Consider the following 18,052-nt stretch of genomic DNA (forward strand, 5'->3'; position numbering starts at 1 on the left):
CCTTCAGCAGAATCTCCACCAGGTTTTCCACCACCGAGGTATGTCTGGCCTCCTCCTCATTATTTTTATGAACAGTACATACACATTGTTGGACTGGGACTGATCAAATCCTGTTTCCAACAGTGGCCAATCCAGGTCACAAGTACCTGGCAGGATCTCAAAAGAGTAAAGTAGATTTCATTCTGCTTATCATAGGAATAAGCAGTGGATTTTCCCCAGGTTCATCCTAACACAATTTATGGATGGATATTCTTCCAGGAACACGTTCAAACCAGTTTTTACCACATTCTTTGGCAATTCCAGAGCTTAATTACACGTTGAGTGACGTAACATTTTCTCTAATTTCTAATAAGTTTATACCTTAGTAACTTCATTGCATGCCCCCTAATCCTTGTGAATTGCTTGTTAAGTCATTCCAAAATGACAGCTACCTGTTCCATTCCTCTTTATTTTATAGACCTCCATCATATCTCCCTCTCAGGTGTCTCTGCTGTAAGCTGAAGAACCCTAACCTCTTTAGCCTTCCCTCATAGGGAAGTCGTTCTCCAATCCCCCCCCAAACTACATGCTTTTTTGGTTCCCTCTGTGACTTTTAACATTCCCCCCCCCCCCCCCCCACACCAAAAAAACCCCAACTGTGAAAGAAACCTCAGCTTAGAATCTCCTTTTCCACTTTGTTGGCTGAAGAGGCAACAGGTGGAGACCAACTGCGGCAGGTAGATCAAAGCAGCCTGGGACAAGGAGCTGCCGGAATCTGCTCTGCTACAGGAGCTCCATCCCTCCCTTCAGGCTCAGCCCTGTTCTGTTCAACATCACATGTTGAGCTGGCCCTGGCTTCAGAAACAGGCTTCACAACTTTCAGCCCTGGCTTCTGCTAATCAACAGGCGTCTTTTGGCTCTGTTCCCTGCTCTTGAGTCAGAGCACCAGTTTCAGGCTATGCTGATTGCAGCAAGATTATAAAGCAGGTAACGAGTGGAAATATGCTACTCTCCAAACAGCAAGAAAGAGAAACTGGTTTCCTTTCCAGTGCTGTTTAGAGCTAACTGCACAGCTTCAGCAGTTAAAGTCAGACTGCAGAGGCTGATCAGTGTGGGTTGTATGTGCCGGGCTGTTCTATTTTAAGGGTAATTTAAACAGCAGTGGAACAGCTGGGATGATCCTCACTGCCATCAGCTTTCAAACCAGGAATGCTGTCAGTATTTCCCTGCACCTATTCTACCTTCACCTGCAACTTTTCCTTATCTATCTGTATGTCCCGCCTCTGCTGTTCTATATGGCATATGAGGTCATACCTTGTATTAGTATTTGAATATTTTGACTGCTGTGCCAGAGCCGGTGGTGGGAGGCGGGGATAGTGCTGGGCAGACTTATACGGTCTGTGCCAGAGCCGGTGGCGGGAGGCGGGGCTGGTGGTTGGGAGGCGGGGATAGTGCTGGCCAGAGTTATAAGGTCTGTGCCAGAGCCAGTGGTTGGGAGGCGGGGCTGGTGGTTGGGAGGCAGGGATAATGCTGGGCAGACTTATACGGTCTGTCCCAGAGTCGGTGGTTGGGAGGCGGGGATAGTGCTGGGCAGACTTATACGGTCTGTGCCAGAGCCGGTGGCGGGAGGCAGGGCTGGTGGTTGGGAGGTGGGGATAGTGCTGGGCAGACTTATACGGTCTGTGCCAGAGCCGGTGGTTGGGAGGTGGGGCTGGTGGTTGGGAGGCGGGGATAGTGCTGGGCAGACTTACACGGTCTGTGCCCTGAAGAGCACAGGTACAAATCAAAGTAGGGTATACACAAAAAGTAGCACATATGCGTTATCTTGTTGGGCAGACTGGATGGACTGTGCAGGTCTTTTTCTGTCATCATCTACTATGTTACTATGTAACAGTCCCATCACCTATGTCTAGAATCTTTCTTAAGAAAGGCAGTAAATACGTGCTAATGAATAAAACAGATATACAATACAGGAAGAAAGGAACCACCAGCCCTGGAGCTCTTGACCTTTCTGCTCAAATGCCTTCAAAGACGGGAACGAAATAATGCATGTTGTGCTCAGCTCACTGTCATCCCTGTACTGTGGCCTCAGCAGACGCAATAAATGACTCCAGCCATACGAAAAAGAGCAGGTTTAATAATTCAGATGGAAGACAGCCCAGCGCTGAGAGAAAACACAGCTTCACAATTTAATGTCTTAAATGTAAGCCTGCAACTGCTCCAAACCCTGTCACAAAAAGGAGAAGCAGAGCTGGTCTGTAAAATAATCTGCAGAATGGAAAGAGCCTGAGGGGAAGGCATGAAAACGCAGACACAGAGTGCCCTGCATTTAGAGACGAGGAGCATCGACCAGGAGTGAGAGGGCTGGTGACGCCCCCACGGTGGTGGCACCCCTACTCAGTCACAGCAATGGAGAAAGGGCCTTCCGGAGATGTGTCTTCAAATGGGTTAATTTTGTGTATACTATGGCCCTTGGATTAGGATTTCACACTCACTGTAGTACCATAGAGAATGGGGCACGTATAATCCCACACTGGATGAAGGATCAGTATGCTGACTGTTGGCAGCGGGTGGGTAGGCAGGAGACTCAAACTGGGACTGAAATCACACAGGCAGAGGAAGGCAGCTGGTAAAAGCCAGTTCAAAAGGTGAGATGATAATTCATCCATGAAAAACCAGGACGTAAGGAGACCTGGGCTATTTTAAGGGCTGCGGCTTCCCATTCTAACAGTACTGTGTATCTTGGTCCTTTCTCTGGATCTTGATGAAACCTTAAACTCCACGAGGGGGGGGGGGGGGGGCATTATCTTATAAGCAGATCTGTACAGTATTCTGGATTATAGTGCTTTAGAAATCAGTAGCACCAAACTCCACAATACTGAGCCTAATGCAGTCAGCGTATTTTTATTTTATTTATTTTAACGTTGGCTGCCACAGGTAAAAAAAAAAAAAAAAAAAAATTCCAGATAGTCAGTGGCAGAATCCAGACAGTGACGGCTGCACCTGAATATCCAGACAGAGCGACAAAGCATCAGTACTAAGCAGATAGGCTGCCCTAAATCTATTTAATATCCTAAGTTTCCAGATAACAGTGTTGAAAATCAGCACTAGCTGGATAACTCTGGGCTCTACCCCTGACCTGCTCAGTACTATACAGACCGTGGTACCGAACACAGATCTCAGCTAACCTTATTCTTTTAAATATCAACCTCAAGAGTATAAATATCTAAAATATATCCTACAATGAAAAACAATTAGAAAATAAAATCACATGCTTTAAAACATATATAGTGCCTTCTGTTTCCAGGAGTCCAACGTCATCTAAAATACAGACTTGAACTTCTATTATAGCGCCTCCTGCAGGCTTGGAGCAGAATGCTTACTAGTTCTATGACCAAGGAGTGACATCATTTCCTGTTCAAAGTCCAGCACACAGGGCTGCCTCTGATGTCACACCATTTTAAAGAGCAGCAGGTGATGTCATATCCTGGTAGTAGCCTGTCCACTTGCAACTGTCTGGAGCTCCTTCAGCTGGTGTAAGACCCAAGGGATATGAGGTCGCTCTTGAGGATTCACCACCATGAGGGAATTAAGCAGCACAATAAGGCTTTCAGAGTACCTGAAGAGAGACAGAAATGCCCATAATCACATCTCTTTCTACCATCTCTCTCCTTCCTCCCCCCGTATGTATAGATTGAAATTCTTCATAAAGAAAGCTAGTAAATCCCAATTAGTGTACTACAGGTACAGATGGATATAAACAACTTACATTGTTGATAACAGTGGAACAGTAGTAAAATGAACAAATGTAAGCATAAAATAAGCAAATCTTGCCGCCCGTTTATTCAGCCCATGCACTTGTGATTCTTACAACTCCTCCTACCTGGGGGTTTTGGGAATGGGAATGTTGTTTTGAACTGCCAAAGCCACGCTGTCACCCTTCTGGAAGGTCATATCGTAAGGACCCTCACCAAACATCATACAAAACAGTATGCAGCCCAAAGCCTGAAACACATACAGGGAATATATTAACAGACTGTGTCACAGGCAACCTAAAGACTGAAACACAGCGATATTAGTCACATTTTATGCAAACAGATTTACACAGTTATATAACGCAGATATGGACCGTCCTTTTTCAGTCTACAGCTACAGGGAATAAACAGACTGTAGCACACGCAGCTAGCTACAGTAACAGCGGTAGCATATCTGGGTTTAAAAAAAAGGTTTGGACAAGTTCCTGGAGGAAAAGTCCACAGTCTGTTACTGAGATGGACATGGGGGAAGCCACTGCTTGCCCTGGGATTGGTAGCATGGAATGTTGCTACTATTTGGGTTTCAGCCAGGTACTTGTGACCTGGATTGGCCACTGCTGGAAGCTGGATACTACTACTACTTGACATTTCTAAAGCGCTACTAGGGTTACGCAGCGCTGTACAATTTAACATAGAAGGACAGTCCCTGCTCAAAGGAGCTTACAATCTAAAGGACAAATGTACAGTCAGTCAAATAGGGGCAGTCTACATTTCCTGAAAGGTATAAAGGTTAGGTGCCGAAAGCAACATTGAAGAGGTGGGCTTTGAGCAAGGATTTGAAGATGGGTAGGGAGGGGCTTGGCGTAAGGGCTCAGGAAGTTGATTCCAAGCATAGGGTGAGGCGAGGCAGAATGAGCGGAGCCTGGAGTTGGCGGTGGTGGAGAAGGGTACTGAGAGGAGGGATTTGTCCTGTGAGCGGAGGTTACGGGCGGGAACGTAAGGGGAAATGAGGGTAGAGAGATAATGAGGGATACTGTTCTAGATGGACCATTGGTCTAACCCAGTATGGCTACTCTTATGTTCTAGAGTCAAAGTAATACTATCTCCATTTTAGTCACATAGATATGCACAGTAATATAATAGATGAGGCAGATATAGACCACTGGCACATCCATTTTCAGTTTATCCTCAGAGTTTCCATATTTTAAACATCCAGGCTCTACTGCTACGTTACCTCTTTCGAGCATATTTAGATTCCACCATACTACTTGTTGATGTTGCCTTTGAACCTCCATCCAGGTTCAAATCTTTTCATATTTGTGGAGGGGTGGCCTAGTGGTTAGTATATAGACTATATGGCTAGTATATGGAGTATATGGGAGGAGCCTAGTGGTTAGTGCAGTGGACTTTGGTCCTGGGGAACTGAGTTTGATTCCCACTGCAGGCACAGGCAGCTCCTTGTGACTCTGGGCAAGTCACTTAACCCTCCATTGCCCCAGGTACAAGTAAGTACCTAAGCCGCATTGAGCCTGCCATGAGTGGGAAAAGCGCGGGGTACAAATAAAAAAAATAAAAATATTTAAGTAGCAAATATCTTTGCTGTACTTTACTTAAGCCTCCAAAGCAAAGTGTCTGTACCAGACATACAGGGCCACCATTACCTCAGAGAAAAGGGGCCCTGTGTAAACACAGCAGCCTTAACAACCACTGGTCAGTGCTCTGAATATCTCTGCGGCAGCTAAGAGGAAATAGGATAAAAGAGGCAATCTGGAACAAAGCTTCCTACTCCAACTCTTTCACTTCTATGAAACAGCAAAGAGCTGCAGAAGTCAAAGCAAAATAATAATAGATCCTAATACTCACAATAACTCAGTGAAGCATCAGTGCACACACCTGCTTCCAGGAAGGGTGAGCAGTTTTAAAATACAGACACACATTACATAGGTGAAGTAATGCAGCGTCTCTTCTCATGCAGCATCTTACCCTTTTAACATCTCCCTGCATCTCTCCTGCCCATGCAGCGTCTCTTACCTTCCAGCGGGTCTGTCAAGAAACACCTAGCCACCTGCCTGGGGTTACCTCGTGGGCACTTAGAGGGTCTATCCCCAGCACTGCTGAGGTCCGCCTGCACCTGCCGCTTGTGCTCTACACTAGCACCCTCCTCTCACTGACTGGGTCACAACCGCCTCTGGGTGAGTCTCACGTGCTCAAATTATCCCCAGTGATTTCTAGTTTACTGGGGCCTCATTCCTAGTGCTCCCACAGTTCCCAGAAAGAACTCACAGACCCAACACACAAACCAGCACGATTCTTTATCAGTCCAGACAGGCACAACGAACAAACAATTGTTTTTATTCTTGGAACAGTGGATAAAAAAAATGTGCAAATAAACAGTAATAAGTAACTGAGAAATGGAAAAATTAGAAAACTAACTAAACATTTGCATACTGGCTAAACAGTACCTGGGAAGATCAGGGCATATAATTCGCCGAGCCTCAGCAAAGAGATCTTTCTCTCTTTTTTCCTGGCTAAGACTAAACTCAAAACCACTAAAGTCCAAATGAGATGAGCTCCTGGGCCAATCAGAGCCCAGTCAACAAGATTTCAAATATGTACTGCTTCTTGCTTCCTGTTTGTGTCAAACTAAAGAAAAAAAACACTCAGTTCTCTGTAACAGCTTTAAGCACAAACATGCACCATCTGCTGGCCAAAAAGGAGAAGTACACTTGAACCATAATTAAAACAGGAAATATCCAATACATTTACTACTACTACTACTTGACATTTCTAAAGCGCTACTAGGGTTACGCAGCGCTGTACAATTTAACATAGAAGGACAGTCCCTGCTCAAAGGAGCTTACAATCTAAAGGACAAATGTACAGTCAGTCAAATAGGGGCAGTCTACATTTCCTGAAAGGTATAAAGGTTAGGTGCCGAAAGCAACATTGAAGAGGTGGGCTTTGAGCAAGGATTTGAAGATGGGTAGGGAGGGGGCTTGGCGTAAGGGCTCAGGAAGTTGATTCCAAGCATAGGGTGAGGCGAGGCAGAATGAGCGGAGCCTGGAGTTGGCGGTGGTGGAGAAGGGTACTGAGAGGAGGGATTTGTCCTGTGAGCGGAGGTTACGGGCGGGAACGTAAGGGGTTAAAACACACTATTTCTTCACAGTCTCCCTATGTCTCTGTCGTGTTCTCGAGGACCTTGGCATTCTGTCAGGCTTCTTCCCCGGGAACCCTGGGTACGTGAGTCCTTGGACCACGGCCGAGGAGCGGCAGTGGCAGGCAAGATCACCTTCGGAGCAGAGAAGAGACAAGGCTGGACTGGAACCCCGGACTGGAGTCCTGCACTGGAACACTCGGGACTGGAACGCACCGGACCGGAACACACTGGAGTAGGCTTCACCTACGCTTAGCTGCCTTTCCCCGAGGGTTGAGCCCTCAGGTTCGAGCAGCCGGTAGGGCTTACAGGAAAACCAGAACTGGAACCAGCAACAGGAACAACCGGAGTCAGGATCCAGCCGTGCTCCCAGGTACCTAGGCTAACGTGAGACAGGCAGGCAGGGAATGTCTGGGTTCAGGCAATAGTCCGAGACAGGTGGCTGGCAGAGAAGATCTGAGTACAGGCAATAGGCAGAGACAGGCATGGTCAGGTTCAAAGCAGGAGTCTCTGGGCAGGCGGCTAGCAGAGCAGTAGATAGGTACAGGCAAGGGTCAGAACCAATAGCAAGACTAGGGCTGGAGCTCCAGTAACAAGGAGAACTGGCAAAGGATAAGACTAGGGCTGAAGCTCCAGAAACCAAAGAAACCCCACCGGGGAAAACCAGAGGCTAAACTCAGGAGACCTAGAAGCTGTACACAAGCTAACAAGCAGAGCAGTGCCCAAGCTAACTAGGCAAACTCTAGGAACTCACACAGAGCAAACACAGAAGAACTAGTAAGCTGTACACAGGCTACCAAGCAAGGCTGTGCCCAAGCTAACTAGTCAAACACTAGGAAATCACACAGAACTGGACAATGTAGCAGTGCACAGAGCACTCTAGCATACCAGGGACCTTATACGATGCAAAGGCAAAGGCTGCAGTCTCTAAGTGATTAATAAAGCCCTTCAACACCAGAGACACAGCTGCAGCAATCTCTAAGTAACTACGGAGGCTGTTCAGGCACAAACCACAGAGCAGGCAGAAAGCACAGTGAAACACAGAGAGGCTTCCCACACCCAGGTGTAGTGTAGTGAAGCAATTAGAGTCATGCTGCTGGATGCAGCCAGCACAGAGAGCCAGAGCTAGCTCAGAAAGGACAGACAGAAGCTGACCCCCAGGAACAAGGTAAGTCTGAGGGTGGTCACGGCCACAGACGTGATGGTCTCTTCTCCTCATTCAGAATCTCTCTTCCCCTTCAAATGCCTCTTCGCCATGCAGTGTCTCCCTGTATCTCTCTTCCCCATGCAGCGTGTCTCTTACCCTTCCAGTGTCTCCAGTTATTTGTTATTATTATTTGTGACATTTATACCCCACATTATCCCAAACAAGTTTGAGTTCACTGTGGCTTACAATAAACAGTAGAGGATACATAACAAGAATAATGCAAAAGAAAGAAATTTGTAGCAAGAATCCAATTTTACAATACAGTATCATAAAAACATACTGGGATAACTATGGATGTTTAACATTTAGAAAATCTATTTTGAATGAGTAGGTGTGGTAGCCAAAATTTGCTTATTTCCAATCTGAGGAAGAAGGGCAACCTTCGAAAGCTAATCAAGAAATGTATTAAGTTATGTCCAATAAAAAGGTATCTTATTTTCTTTTTTTTTATTTCTATTGATTACCTTATTATGAATGAGAAATTGTACATGAAATAAAGAGGTTAATGGTAAATAGGGTAATAAACAATTTAGGTAATAATTGTTTGAGATATGGTTGTTCTTTGAGAGGGTTTGTTTGAATAGGAACGATTTGAGGATTCTAGTATATTCCTGTATATTTCTTATTTTGATTTGGAAGGAGTTCTAGGTAAGTGAAGTCTGCAGAGTGGACAGTTTTGTAGATCACTTTTTTGCAATTTGGGAGGTGTAGTCTGAGATGGTTTCTTTGAGGTAAGTTTATTAATGGTACCATATAGTCTGGAGCTGTGTCATTTAGTATTTGAAAGATAAAAGTACATAATTTGAAGGTAATTCTTGCTTTGATGGGAAGCCAGTGTAATTTGATTAATAAAGGGGAGGCACTTTCAAAACAAGAGATTTTGTATATGAACCTGGCTGCAGTGTTTTGAGCTGTTTTTTTTCCATCAGGTACTCCTTACAGCCAGCATATATGGCATTACAATAATCGAATTGGGATAATGTTAACGATTGTACCAATAGTCTGAATGTTTCTGATGAGAAATAGGGTCTGATCCTTTTTAGTTTCCAAAAAGACCAGAAAGATTTTGTGATTACTGAGGAAACTTGAGTGTTGAATATTTGTCTAGAATTATACCTAGAATTTTCAGATTATTGTCAGTGGGGAATGAAGTGCTGTCAGTTGTGAAACTGTTGTAGTTCTTTTGGTCAAATAGGTTGGTAATGACCATGAATTTAGTTTTTTTCTTTATTTAGCTTTACTTTTGATTCTGAGGCCCAGGTTTCCATCAAACTTAAGCCAAGTTTTGCCTTTTGTAAGATGATTTTAATGTTCTACTTGAAGGTTATGTATATGGTAACATCGTCAGCATATATGAATGTTTCAAAAGGAGGGACCCAAGACCCCTCCCCATCCTTCCCTTACCCCCCTCCCTCCTGCATGGTCAGGCATCTTTCTCCCCACACCTTGTCCTGCCTATGGCTCTGTCTCACTCGCACCTGTTCTGAAGTCTTTGGTATTGCAGCACCAGCAGTGGCCTTACTGCATGAACTGGCCTTTCCCCTCTGACCCATCCCACCCCTTCTGATGTAAGTTCCTGTTGTCAGAAGGGCAGGATGAGTCAGAGTGAAAGGCACGGTACATGCTAGAGACAGCCTGTGAGTAAGGCTATAGCACCAAAGACTTCAGATCAGGTGAGAGAGAGCGCGAGCAGGGCCGGAAATGGAGGGAGAGATGCTGGACCATGTGTAGGAGGGCGGCAGAATGTGCAGTCTGGATTCTCGGCATCTAGATTTATGGACTTCTGCTGTATATGCTCCAGGATTGTAAACAGAGTGTATTGCTTAGAGTAGTATTGTAGCAAAATAGAATATTTTTAGCATACAAGGAAAGTCTAGATATGAAGAGACTTGTCTACTTTTCAAAGAAAGACCATTCCAGAGTTTGGTAGCCTAAAACCTGAATGAAGTCAACTTGCTTAAGTCTGTGACTGAAGAGATTTTAAGTATAAAGCAATTCCGCCCCCTATCTACCTTTTTGGAAATAAGGATCGTAAAAGTGCTCAGAAAATATTCCAGAGTAAGACCTCATAATCTAATATAATAAAACGCACCCTCAACGTTCTGAGGACAACGTTCTGAAGCCATGAAGCCATCTGACGTCACTCCCAGGCTGAAGGGTTCGTGGATTCGTGGTGTGAAGCCTTTAAGCCAGCCAGCCGTCTCTGCCCCGCCCTCGCGTCAAACGTCATGACGTCGAGGGCGGAAAAAAAAAAACCAAACAAATCCGGCAGCGAAGCGTCAGGGAAGGAGGTGGTGCTCCCGACGTCTAGCCTTCCCTTCGCTGTGTTCCGCCTTCTTCTGACGTCAAGGATGACGTCAAAAGAAGGCGGAACACAGCGAAGGGAAAGCTAGACGTCGGGAGCGTCGCCTCCTTCCCTGACGCTTCGCTGCCGGAAGCGCCACGGAGGTAAATTTAAAAAGAAGAAAAAAAACAAAAAGGGATGTTGGGGGGAGAGAAGAGGGTGGCCAGTAAAGAAGAACAATGGGAGCGGGAGGGCAGGGGAGAAACGACAGCATGGATGCGAAGGGGGGGGGGGGGGGGAAAGAGGGCGGCCCAGGCTGGGACATGGGAGAGAGAGGAGCATGGATGCGAGGGGGGGGTCATGGAAGGGAGAGAGGGGACTTGCTGGAAAAGGATGAATGGAGGCGGCAGGGGACAGAGGAGCATGGATGGGCATGGATTGGGAGGGCAGGGCTCAGGGAGAGAGGGGAATTGCTGGAAAGGGATGAATGGAGGTGGCAGGGGACAGAGGAGCATGGATGGGCATGGATTGGGAGGGCAGGACTCAGGGAGAGAGGGGAATTGCTGGATAGGGATGAATGGAGGGGACAGATGGGCATGGATGGATATGGATTGCAGGGCAGGCCTCAGGGAGAGAGGGGAATTGCTGGAAAGGGATGAATGGAGGGGCCAGGTGACAGAGGAGCATGGATGGGCATGGATTGGAAGGGCAGGACTCAGGGAGAGGGGAATTGCTGGATAAGGATGAATGGAGGGGACAGATGGGCATGGATGGATATGGATTGCAAGGCAGGGCTCAGGGAGAGAGGGGAATTGCTGGATAGGGATGAATGGAGGGGGCAGGTGACAGAGGAGCATGGATGGGCATGGATTGGGAGGGCAGGGCTCAGGGAGAGAGGGGAACTGCTGGAAAAGGATTAATGGAGGGGGCAGGGGACAGATGGGCATGGATTGGGAGGGCAGGGCTCACACTCTCTCTCTCTCATATACAATGTCTTTCTCACTCTCACTCTCACACACTCTGTCTCACACTGTATCACATTCACTCTCTATGTGCCACACAGTCACTCACACACTCGCTTGGTCTCATACACTCACTCTCACAGAGAATCTGTGTCTCACACACACTCTATCTCTCGCCCACACACACACACTCTGTCTCACACTGTGTCTCACTTGCACACACTCTCATTCTCACACACACACTCTCTCGCAAACACACTCACACCCAGACTCACTCTCTCTCTCACACACACACACTCACACTTTCACTCTGACTCTCAAACAGTCACTCTCACATACACTCTCCCAAACATACACACTCCGAGGAAAACCTTGCTAGCGCCCGTTTCATTTGTGTCAGAAACGGGCCTTTTTTACTAGTATATTATAAAACAGCGGTTCCCAAACCTGGTCCTGGAGGCCACCCCAGCCAGTCAGGTTTTCAGGACATCCACAATGAAGATTCATGAGAGGTATCGAATATTCACAGTGGATCATCTGAAAACCTCACTGGCTGGCGTACCTCCAGGACAAGGGTTTTGGGAACCACTGCTATAAACTATATCAAGGGTTTTCAACCCAGTCCTTGGGGCACATCCAGCCAGTCGGGGTTTTCAGAATATCCCCATTGAACGACACCTAAATCTTTTTCCTGAGCAGTGACTCCTCATGTGGTACTTTGTATCATGTAGCTATAGTTTGGTTTCTTACTCTGGAAAAGCATCACTTTGCGCTTGCTCACATTAAATGTCATCTGCCATTTGGATGCCCAATCTTGGAAGTTCCTCTTGTGATGTAACAATTTTGAATAACTCTGTGCTTTGAAAATGAGCTCCAAAGTTCCATAGGTTACTATGCAACTTTGTAAGTCTAAGTGCTTTGAAAATATGCCTCTTTGTGTCAATGCCAAATTTAATTACCTCACTAGTTACTCCCATCTCTAGGTCATTTACAATATGTTAAAAAGCAGCGGTACCAGCACAGACCCCTGGGGAACCCCACTAACTACCCGTCTCCACTAAGAATACTGACCATTTAACCCTACTCTCTGTTTTCTATCTTTTAACCAGTTTTTAATCCACAATAGAACACTACCTCCTATCCCATGACTCTCTAATTTCCTCTGGAGTCTTTCATGAGGTACTTTGTCAAACGCCTTCTGAAAATCCAGATACACAATATCAACCGGCTCACCTTTATCCACATGTTTGTTCACCCCTTCAAAGAAATGTAATAGACTGGTGAAGACCGAAGCAAAGAATTCATTTTTAATCTTTCTCCAAATGAGAGGAAGCCCATTCAGTTCCTATGGGCTTCCTCTCATTTGCTGCAGTTTTGTAAAAGAAGCCCCCAGATCCTTGTTAAGCCCTATCTGGTGGGTACCTCTCTTAGTATTCTGACCATAAGGTCAGAGATTTCAAATAAAAGTAAGCTGATAAGAGGTACAGAGCCCATCTTCAAATCCTTGCTCAAAGCCCACCTCTTCAATGTCGCTTTTGGCACCTAACCATTATTCATCTATTCAGGAAATCTAGACTGCCCCAATTTGATTGACTGCACTTTTTTGTCCTTTAGATTGTAAGCTCCTTCGAGCAGGGACTGTCCTCTGTGTTAAATTGTACAGCGCTGCGTAACCCTGGTAGCGCTTTAGAAATGTTAAGTAGTAGTAGTAGTATTGAAGGATGCAGAGGAGTGGACTTTGCCAGTAGCAAAGAAAAAAAGGGAGGGGGAGGAGGGAGGCACAAATAGAACAGAGGTGAGTAATGCTTCCTGCAAATACACTGGGTATTATGCTTTCCAAAAATACTAGGACTAGGGGGCATGCGATGAAGCTAATCAGTAGTACATTTGAAACGAATCGGAGAAAACGTTTCTTCACTCAACATGTAATTAAACTCTGGAATTCATTGCCAGAGAATGTGGTAAAGGCGGTTAGCTTAGCGGAGTTTATAAAAGGTGTGGACGGCTTCCTAAAGGAAAAGTCCATAGACCATTATTAAATTGGACTTGGGGAAAATCCACTATTTCTGGGATAAGCAGTATAGAATGTTTTGTACTTTTTGGGGATCTTGCCACGTACTTGTGACCTGGATTGGCCACTGTTTGAAACAGGATGCTGGGCTTGATGGACCTTTGGTCTTTCCCAGTATGGCAATACTTATGTACTTATGGGTATGAGACAGTACAGTAATGTGCATGTATTCATCCACATGTGGTTCTGGGCATGCATTAGACAGCATGCGGGTGTGTTAATATGTTAATTCAGCAAAAGGGTGATTTTGCTTCTTACCCAGATGTCTGTCCTTTCATCAATCACACACTGGCTTTCCACGGTGAAGAGTTCTGGAGCACGGTAAGATATGGTGCAACGTTGGGCCGCCCAATCCTGGGAAAAGAAAAGAAGCTGGTGAGCTAAGGCACTGGGCCCTGCACATCACAACAGCAAAGACCCCCAAGTGATAACCAGAACCTCCAGTGATGAGCCCTAGTCATACGGACAGAGTCAAGAAAGCAGCTCCCCCAACACACAAGGTTACATGCGCTAACCCTGAAGAATCACAGAAGTCAGAGCTCCAAGCAAGCGGAGTTAGTATGAAGCTCATAAGGAAACGTCTGTACTGCAGCTGTCAGTCTCCTGCTAGACTGAATGTTCTCTGCATCCTCTTCAATCTGCCCAATTTACTTCCTTTCGCAGGCTACTAGCCTCAGTTCACCTCTGGACCTCCCTTCATGTCCTTGAAATTAAGGATCCTGTCTAGCCCAGACTTTCTTTTAACAGCTTCCTCCATGAGAGGCCATGTCATTTCTTTGATACCCTATTGTTCTCTGTTACTTATTTAGGCAATAATAGGTTACACAATGATCCTTAATGAGGCGAAAGCAGGCAAACAACAAGAAGCCTATAATCTAAATGATGCAATGACTAGACAGAAAACACAGCATCCCAAAACCAGAGAAAATTTGGTGACAAGCACAAAGCAGCGAAGGAGAATATGGAAAACTGCAGAAAATATTTCGTCAATCTATGCATAATTAAGCTCTGGATGTGACAACAGTAGTTAGCACAGCTGGGTTTAAGAAAGTTTTGGCAAAGTCCATAAACTGTTAAGGTAAACTTGGGAACAACATCTGTTTATGCCTGGGAGTAAGTAACATGGAATTCTGCTACTTTTTGGGACGCAGCCAGGTACTTGGGAATTGGATTGGCCATTTTTTTAAAATAGGATACTGGACTTGATGGACCTTTGGTCTAACCCAGTCTAGTAGCATTTTATATTCTGTAATAAGCAAGCTAAGTCATTGTGATGCCAAGGGTAAACTGGCCCAAAAGGTGAGATTTATGGATGATATGGTTGAGATATACAATTACAAAGTTTTACATATGATATTTAGCTTTGGCGCTTCTGAAAGCCTACGGAAAGTGGAGACAGTATTAGGACATTTGTACCAGTAGACTTCTCCCCTCCAGACTAAATTTTCAAAGGGAAACTATGAAGCGGCATACCGAGGGCAGGGTGGTGGGGGTAGTCCGCTCTGGGTGCACGCTGCAGGAAGGGTGCAGGGGGCAGCCACGTGGCTGTCAGCTCCGCCGGTTCCCTGCTCCCTAATGTTACTTCCTGTTCCGGGGCAGAGGGAGCAAACAGCCACACGCGGCTGCTCCCAGCACCCCAGGGGGTAAGAACAATGCACCGGGGGTGTGTGTGTGTGTGTGTAAACCACACGCTGCACCCAGGGGGTGTCGTGCTGCACCAGGGGGCGGGGTGGGGGGCTGTGCACAGCGGTAATCTGGCCTGGGTGACAACCGACCAAGGAACACCACAAACTATGCGAGACTCTGCCCACTAGAGAGACAGAAACACACAGGCATACTCTCACTCTTCAGACATGTGCCACACACACGTTTGAACCCTCTACATTCACATGAATACACTCTTCAGACACACATCTTACTCTTCTGAATCACACATGCATGTACGTTTTCATTCATCAGACACCCAGACATACACTCTTGCTCTTGAGATATACACATGCACGCATTCAGTCTCTTTTCACACACACACACACACACTCTCTCTTCGGTGCTGTGCTGCTGCTGAACAGCTCATTCAGTTAGTGCCCCCTTCCCCATCCCCACAACCAGCTCTGTCCACCATCATATATAGTTCTTGAATTTGCAGCAGCAGACGCCTCACAATTTCCCCCATTCCTTTTACACACCTTTTCAACACTCCCTCCCCCAGGCCCGAGTACAACTCCCATTCCCCCACGGCAATTGCAGCTCACCCCTTCCTTCCCGTGACTAAAGCAACCCTCTCACTGGCTGGATCCTACCACAACACTGGAAAGTGGAAGGACTGCAGAGCTATAGAAGGTTAAATCTGGCTTTGAGACAGTTCACTTACAAATCTGTAGAATCTTGAAAAAAAAAATAATTTCAGATAGTTTCCTGAGAACATCTGACAGGGCCCCCTAAACTTCTGAACCCAAAGCACATGGCTAGTTTGCCTAAGTCTTAATCTAGCCCTACGTAATCTCAGGGATCATTCACCTGGAAATCCAGCAGTGTGATATACCTTATCCAATGCACCAAACAGGGTTTCCACACCAGGATGAACCATCGTTTTTTCACCACATCCCATCTAGTGGCAGCACTAGCAGGTCATGTAGACAGAACGTCCTCAGTAAGGACATTCCCTGGATCACATACCGTTGCCATCTTTCACTTCAGCTCGTAACCTTGGAGTCATCTGACTCCTCTGCATATATCCAACAGACTGCTAAAACCTGTCGTTTCTTTCTCTATAATATCACCAAAATTCACCCTTTCCTTTCTGAGCACACTACCAGAACTCTCATCCACACTCTTATCACCTCTCGCTTAGACTATTGCAACTTGCTTCTCACAGGTCTCCCACTTAGCCATCTCTCTCCTCTTCAATCTGTTCAAAAGTCTGCTGCACGACTAATATTCTGCCAGTGTCGTTATGATCAAATTAGCCCTCTCCTCAAGTTACTTCACTGGCTTCCAATCCGTTTCCGCATACAGTTCAAACTCCTCTTATTGACTTACAAGTGCATTCACTCTGCAGCTCCTCAGTACCTCTCTACTCATCTCTCTCTACATTCCTCCCCGGGAACTCCGTTCACTGGGTAAATTTCTCTTATCTGCACCCTTAAGTAATTCCCTTATTTATCCTGATTAGATTGTAAGCTTTGTCGAGCAGGGACCGTCTCTTACATGTTTAGTGAACAATGCTGCGTACGTCTAGTAGCGTTATAGAAATAAGTAGTAGTAGTAGTACTAGGAAGTTTTAAAGGCAATCGTTAAAAAACCCACTAGGAACTGAAATACCCTCATCTTTTAGACACTAAAATAAGGAACCAACCACTTCAGTGCCACTATCATCAGTAACGGTGACTGGGACCTATGGAACTCACCCCCTGCTAGGCAGCTGCCAAACTAGCATGGAACTCCGAGACCTGGTGACAGGACAAAAGAAGAAAGGAGAGAAAGGGGGTGAGGTGTCAGAGAGAAGAGCAGGAGGGTGTGAAAGTCAGCATCCCAGGCAGAGTAACTCATTTATTATCAAACAAAGAGTAATGAAGGAGAGTGGGAAGGGAGCCTGTGAGACACAAAAAAGGGTACTGGTTCCGGGACAGGTGGCAGGATACCTGCTTGAGATGCCACTTTACAGAGGGGTAGAAAAATCCCCACTGCTTTTGCAATTTGGCCACCTCCTGATGAAAAATATCAGCCAAAGCTAAATCACTGGCCAGTGCATGACTCTATACTGTGCAGGACATTGGCTCAGGGCTATGCAACTTCCTGATACCTGAAGGGCCAGGGCCTGACGGGAATTGGTGATCTCAATCTGCGCCTGGTTCATGGAGCCCAAATCCATCAGCAATGGACAGTCATCATCTGTCAGCAGCACATTGGTGGGTTTCAGGTCCCTGAAAACAGAAAGCAAGAATCTCAAGACAGAGAAAACAGGGACACAAAGCTCCTGATAATCCCACTGGCAGAGTAAAGACCATGGGATGAAGGCATGGGGCATTCAACTTTACTAAAAGCAAATGCAACGAAAGAGGCAAAAGGTAAAATTATGTATAATCATACCTGATAATTTTCTTTCCATTAATCATAGCTGATCAATCCATAGACTGGTGGTGGGTTGTGTCCATCTACCAGCAGGTGGAGATAGAGAGCAAACTTTTGCCTCCCTATATGTGGTCATGTGCTGCCGGAAACTCCTCAGTATGTCGATATCAAAGCTCCATCCGCAGGACTCAGCACTTAGAGAATTACACCCACGAAGGGACACTCTGCCCAGCTCACCACCGCCGAAACGGGGGAGGGGAATTAACCCAGCTCATCCCCACACAAGTGGGGGAGGGGAATCCGTCCAGCTCATCCCCGCGGAGCGGGGGAGGGACACCACACCCGCCGATGCGGGGGGATCTGGCTTATCCTGCAACCGCAACCGCGGGAGGAGCTGACTGACCCTAACACCGCCGAAGCGGGAGGGGTACAAAGCTGCCCTACAGCCGCACGAAGCGGGAGGGAGTGCCGGCAGAATTTAAATCTCAATCCAGCCCCGTAAAACGGAGGGGAGAGGAATGCAGCAGCTCACTGTAACACAAACTCGTCTTAACTCTTGAAGAATCCAA

General features: G+C 46.2%; 1 protein-coding gene across 1 annotated transcript in view; it reads right to left on the reverse strand.

Moving 5' to 3' along the window:
* Nucleotides 1-2,113: 2,113 nt before the first annotated feature.
* STK16 (serine/threonine kinase 16) overlaps nt 2,114-18,052 on the reverse strand; it is a 43,059-nt gene continuing 27,120 nt past the window's right edge. Inside the window, exons 4-7 of the mRNA XM_030208754.1 lie at nt 17,215-17,335; nt 13,671-13,766; nt 3,863-3,984; nt 2,114-3,598 (exon numbers count right to left, since the gene is read on the reverse strand). Of these exons, the coding sequence (XP_030064614.1) occupies nt 3,460-3,598; nt 3,863-3,984; nt 13,671-13,766; nt 17,215-17,335 (478 nt within the window). The 3' untranslated portion in view covers nt 2,114-3,459. The remainder of the gene's footprint in view (nt 3,599-3,862; nt 3,985-13,670; nt 13,767-17,214; nt 17,336-18,052) is intronic.

Source organism: Microcaecilia unicolor, chromosome 7 (genome assembly GCF_901765095.1).
Source record: "Microcaecilia unicolor chromosome 7, aMicUni1.1, whole genome shotgun sequence".
NCBI lineage: Eukaryota > Metazoa > Chordata > Amphibia > Gymnophiona > Siphonopidae > Microcaecilia > Microcaecilia unicolor.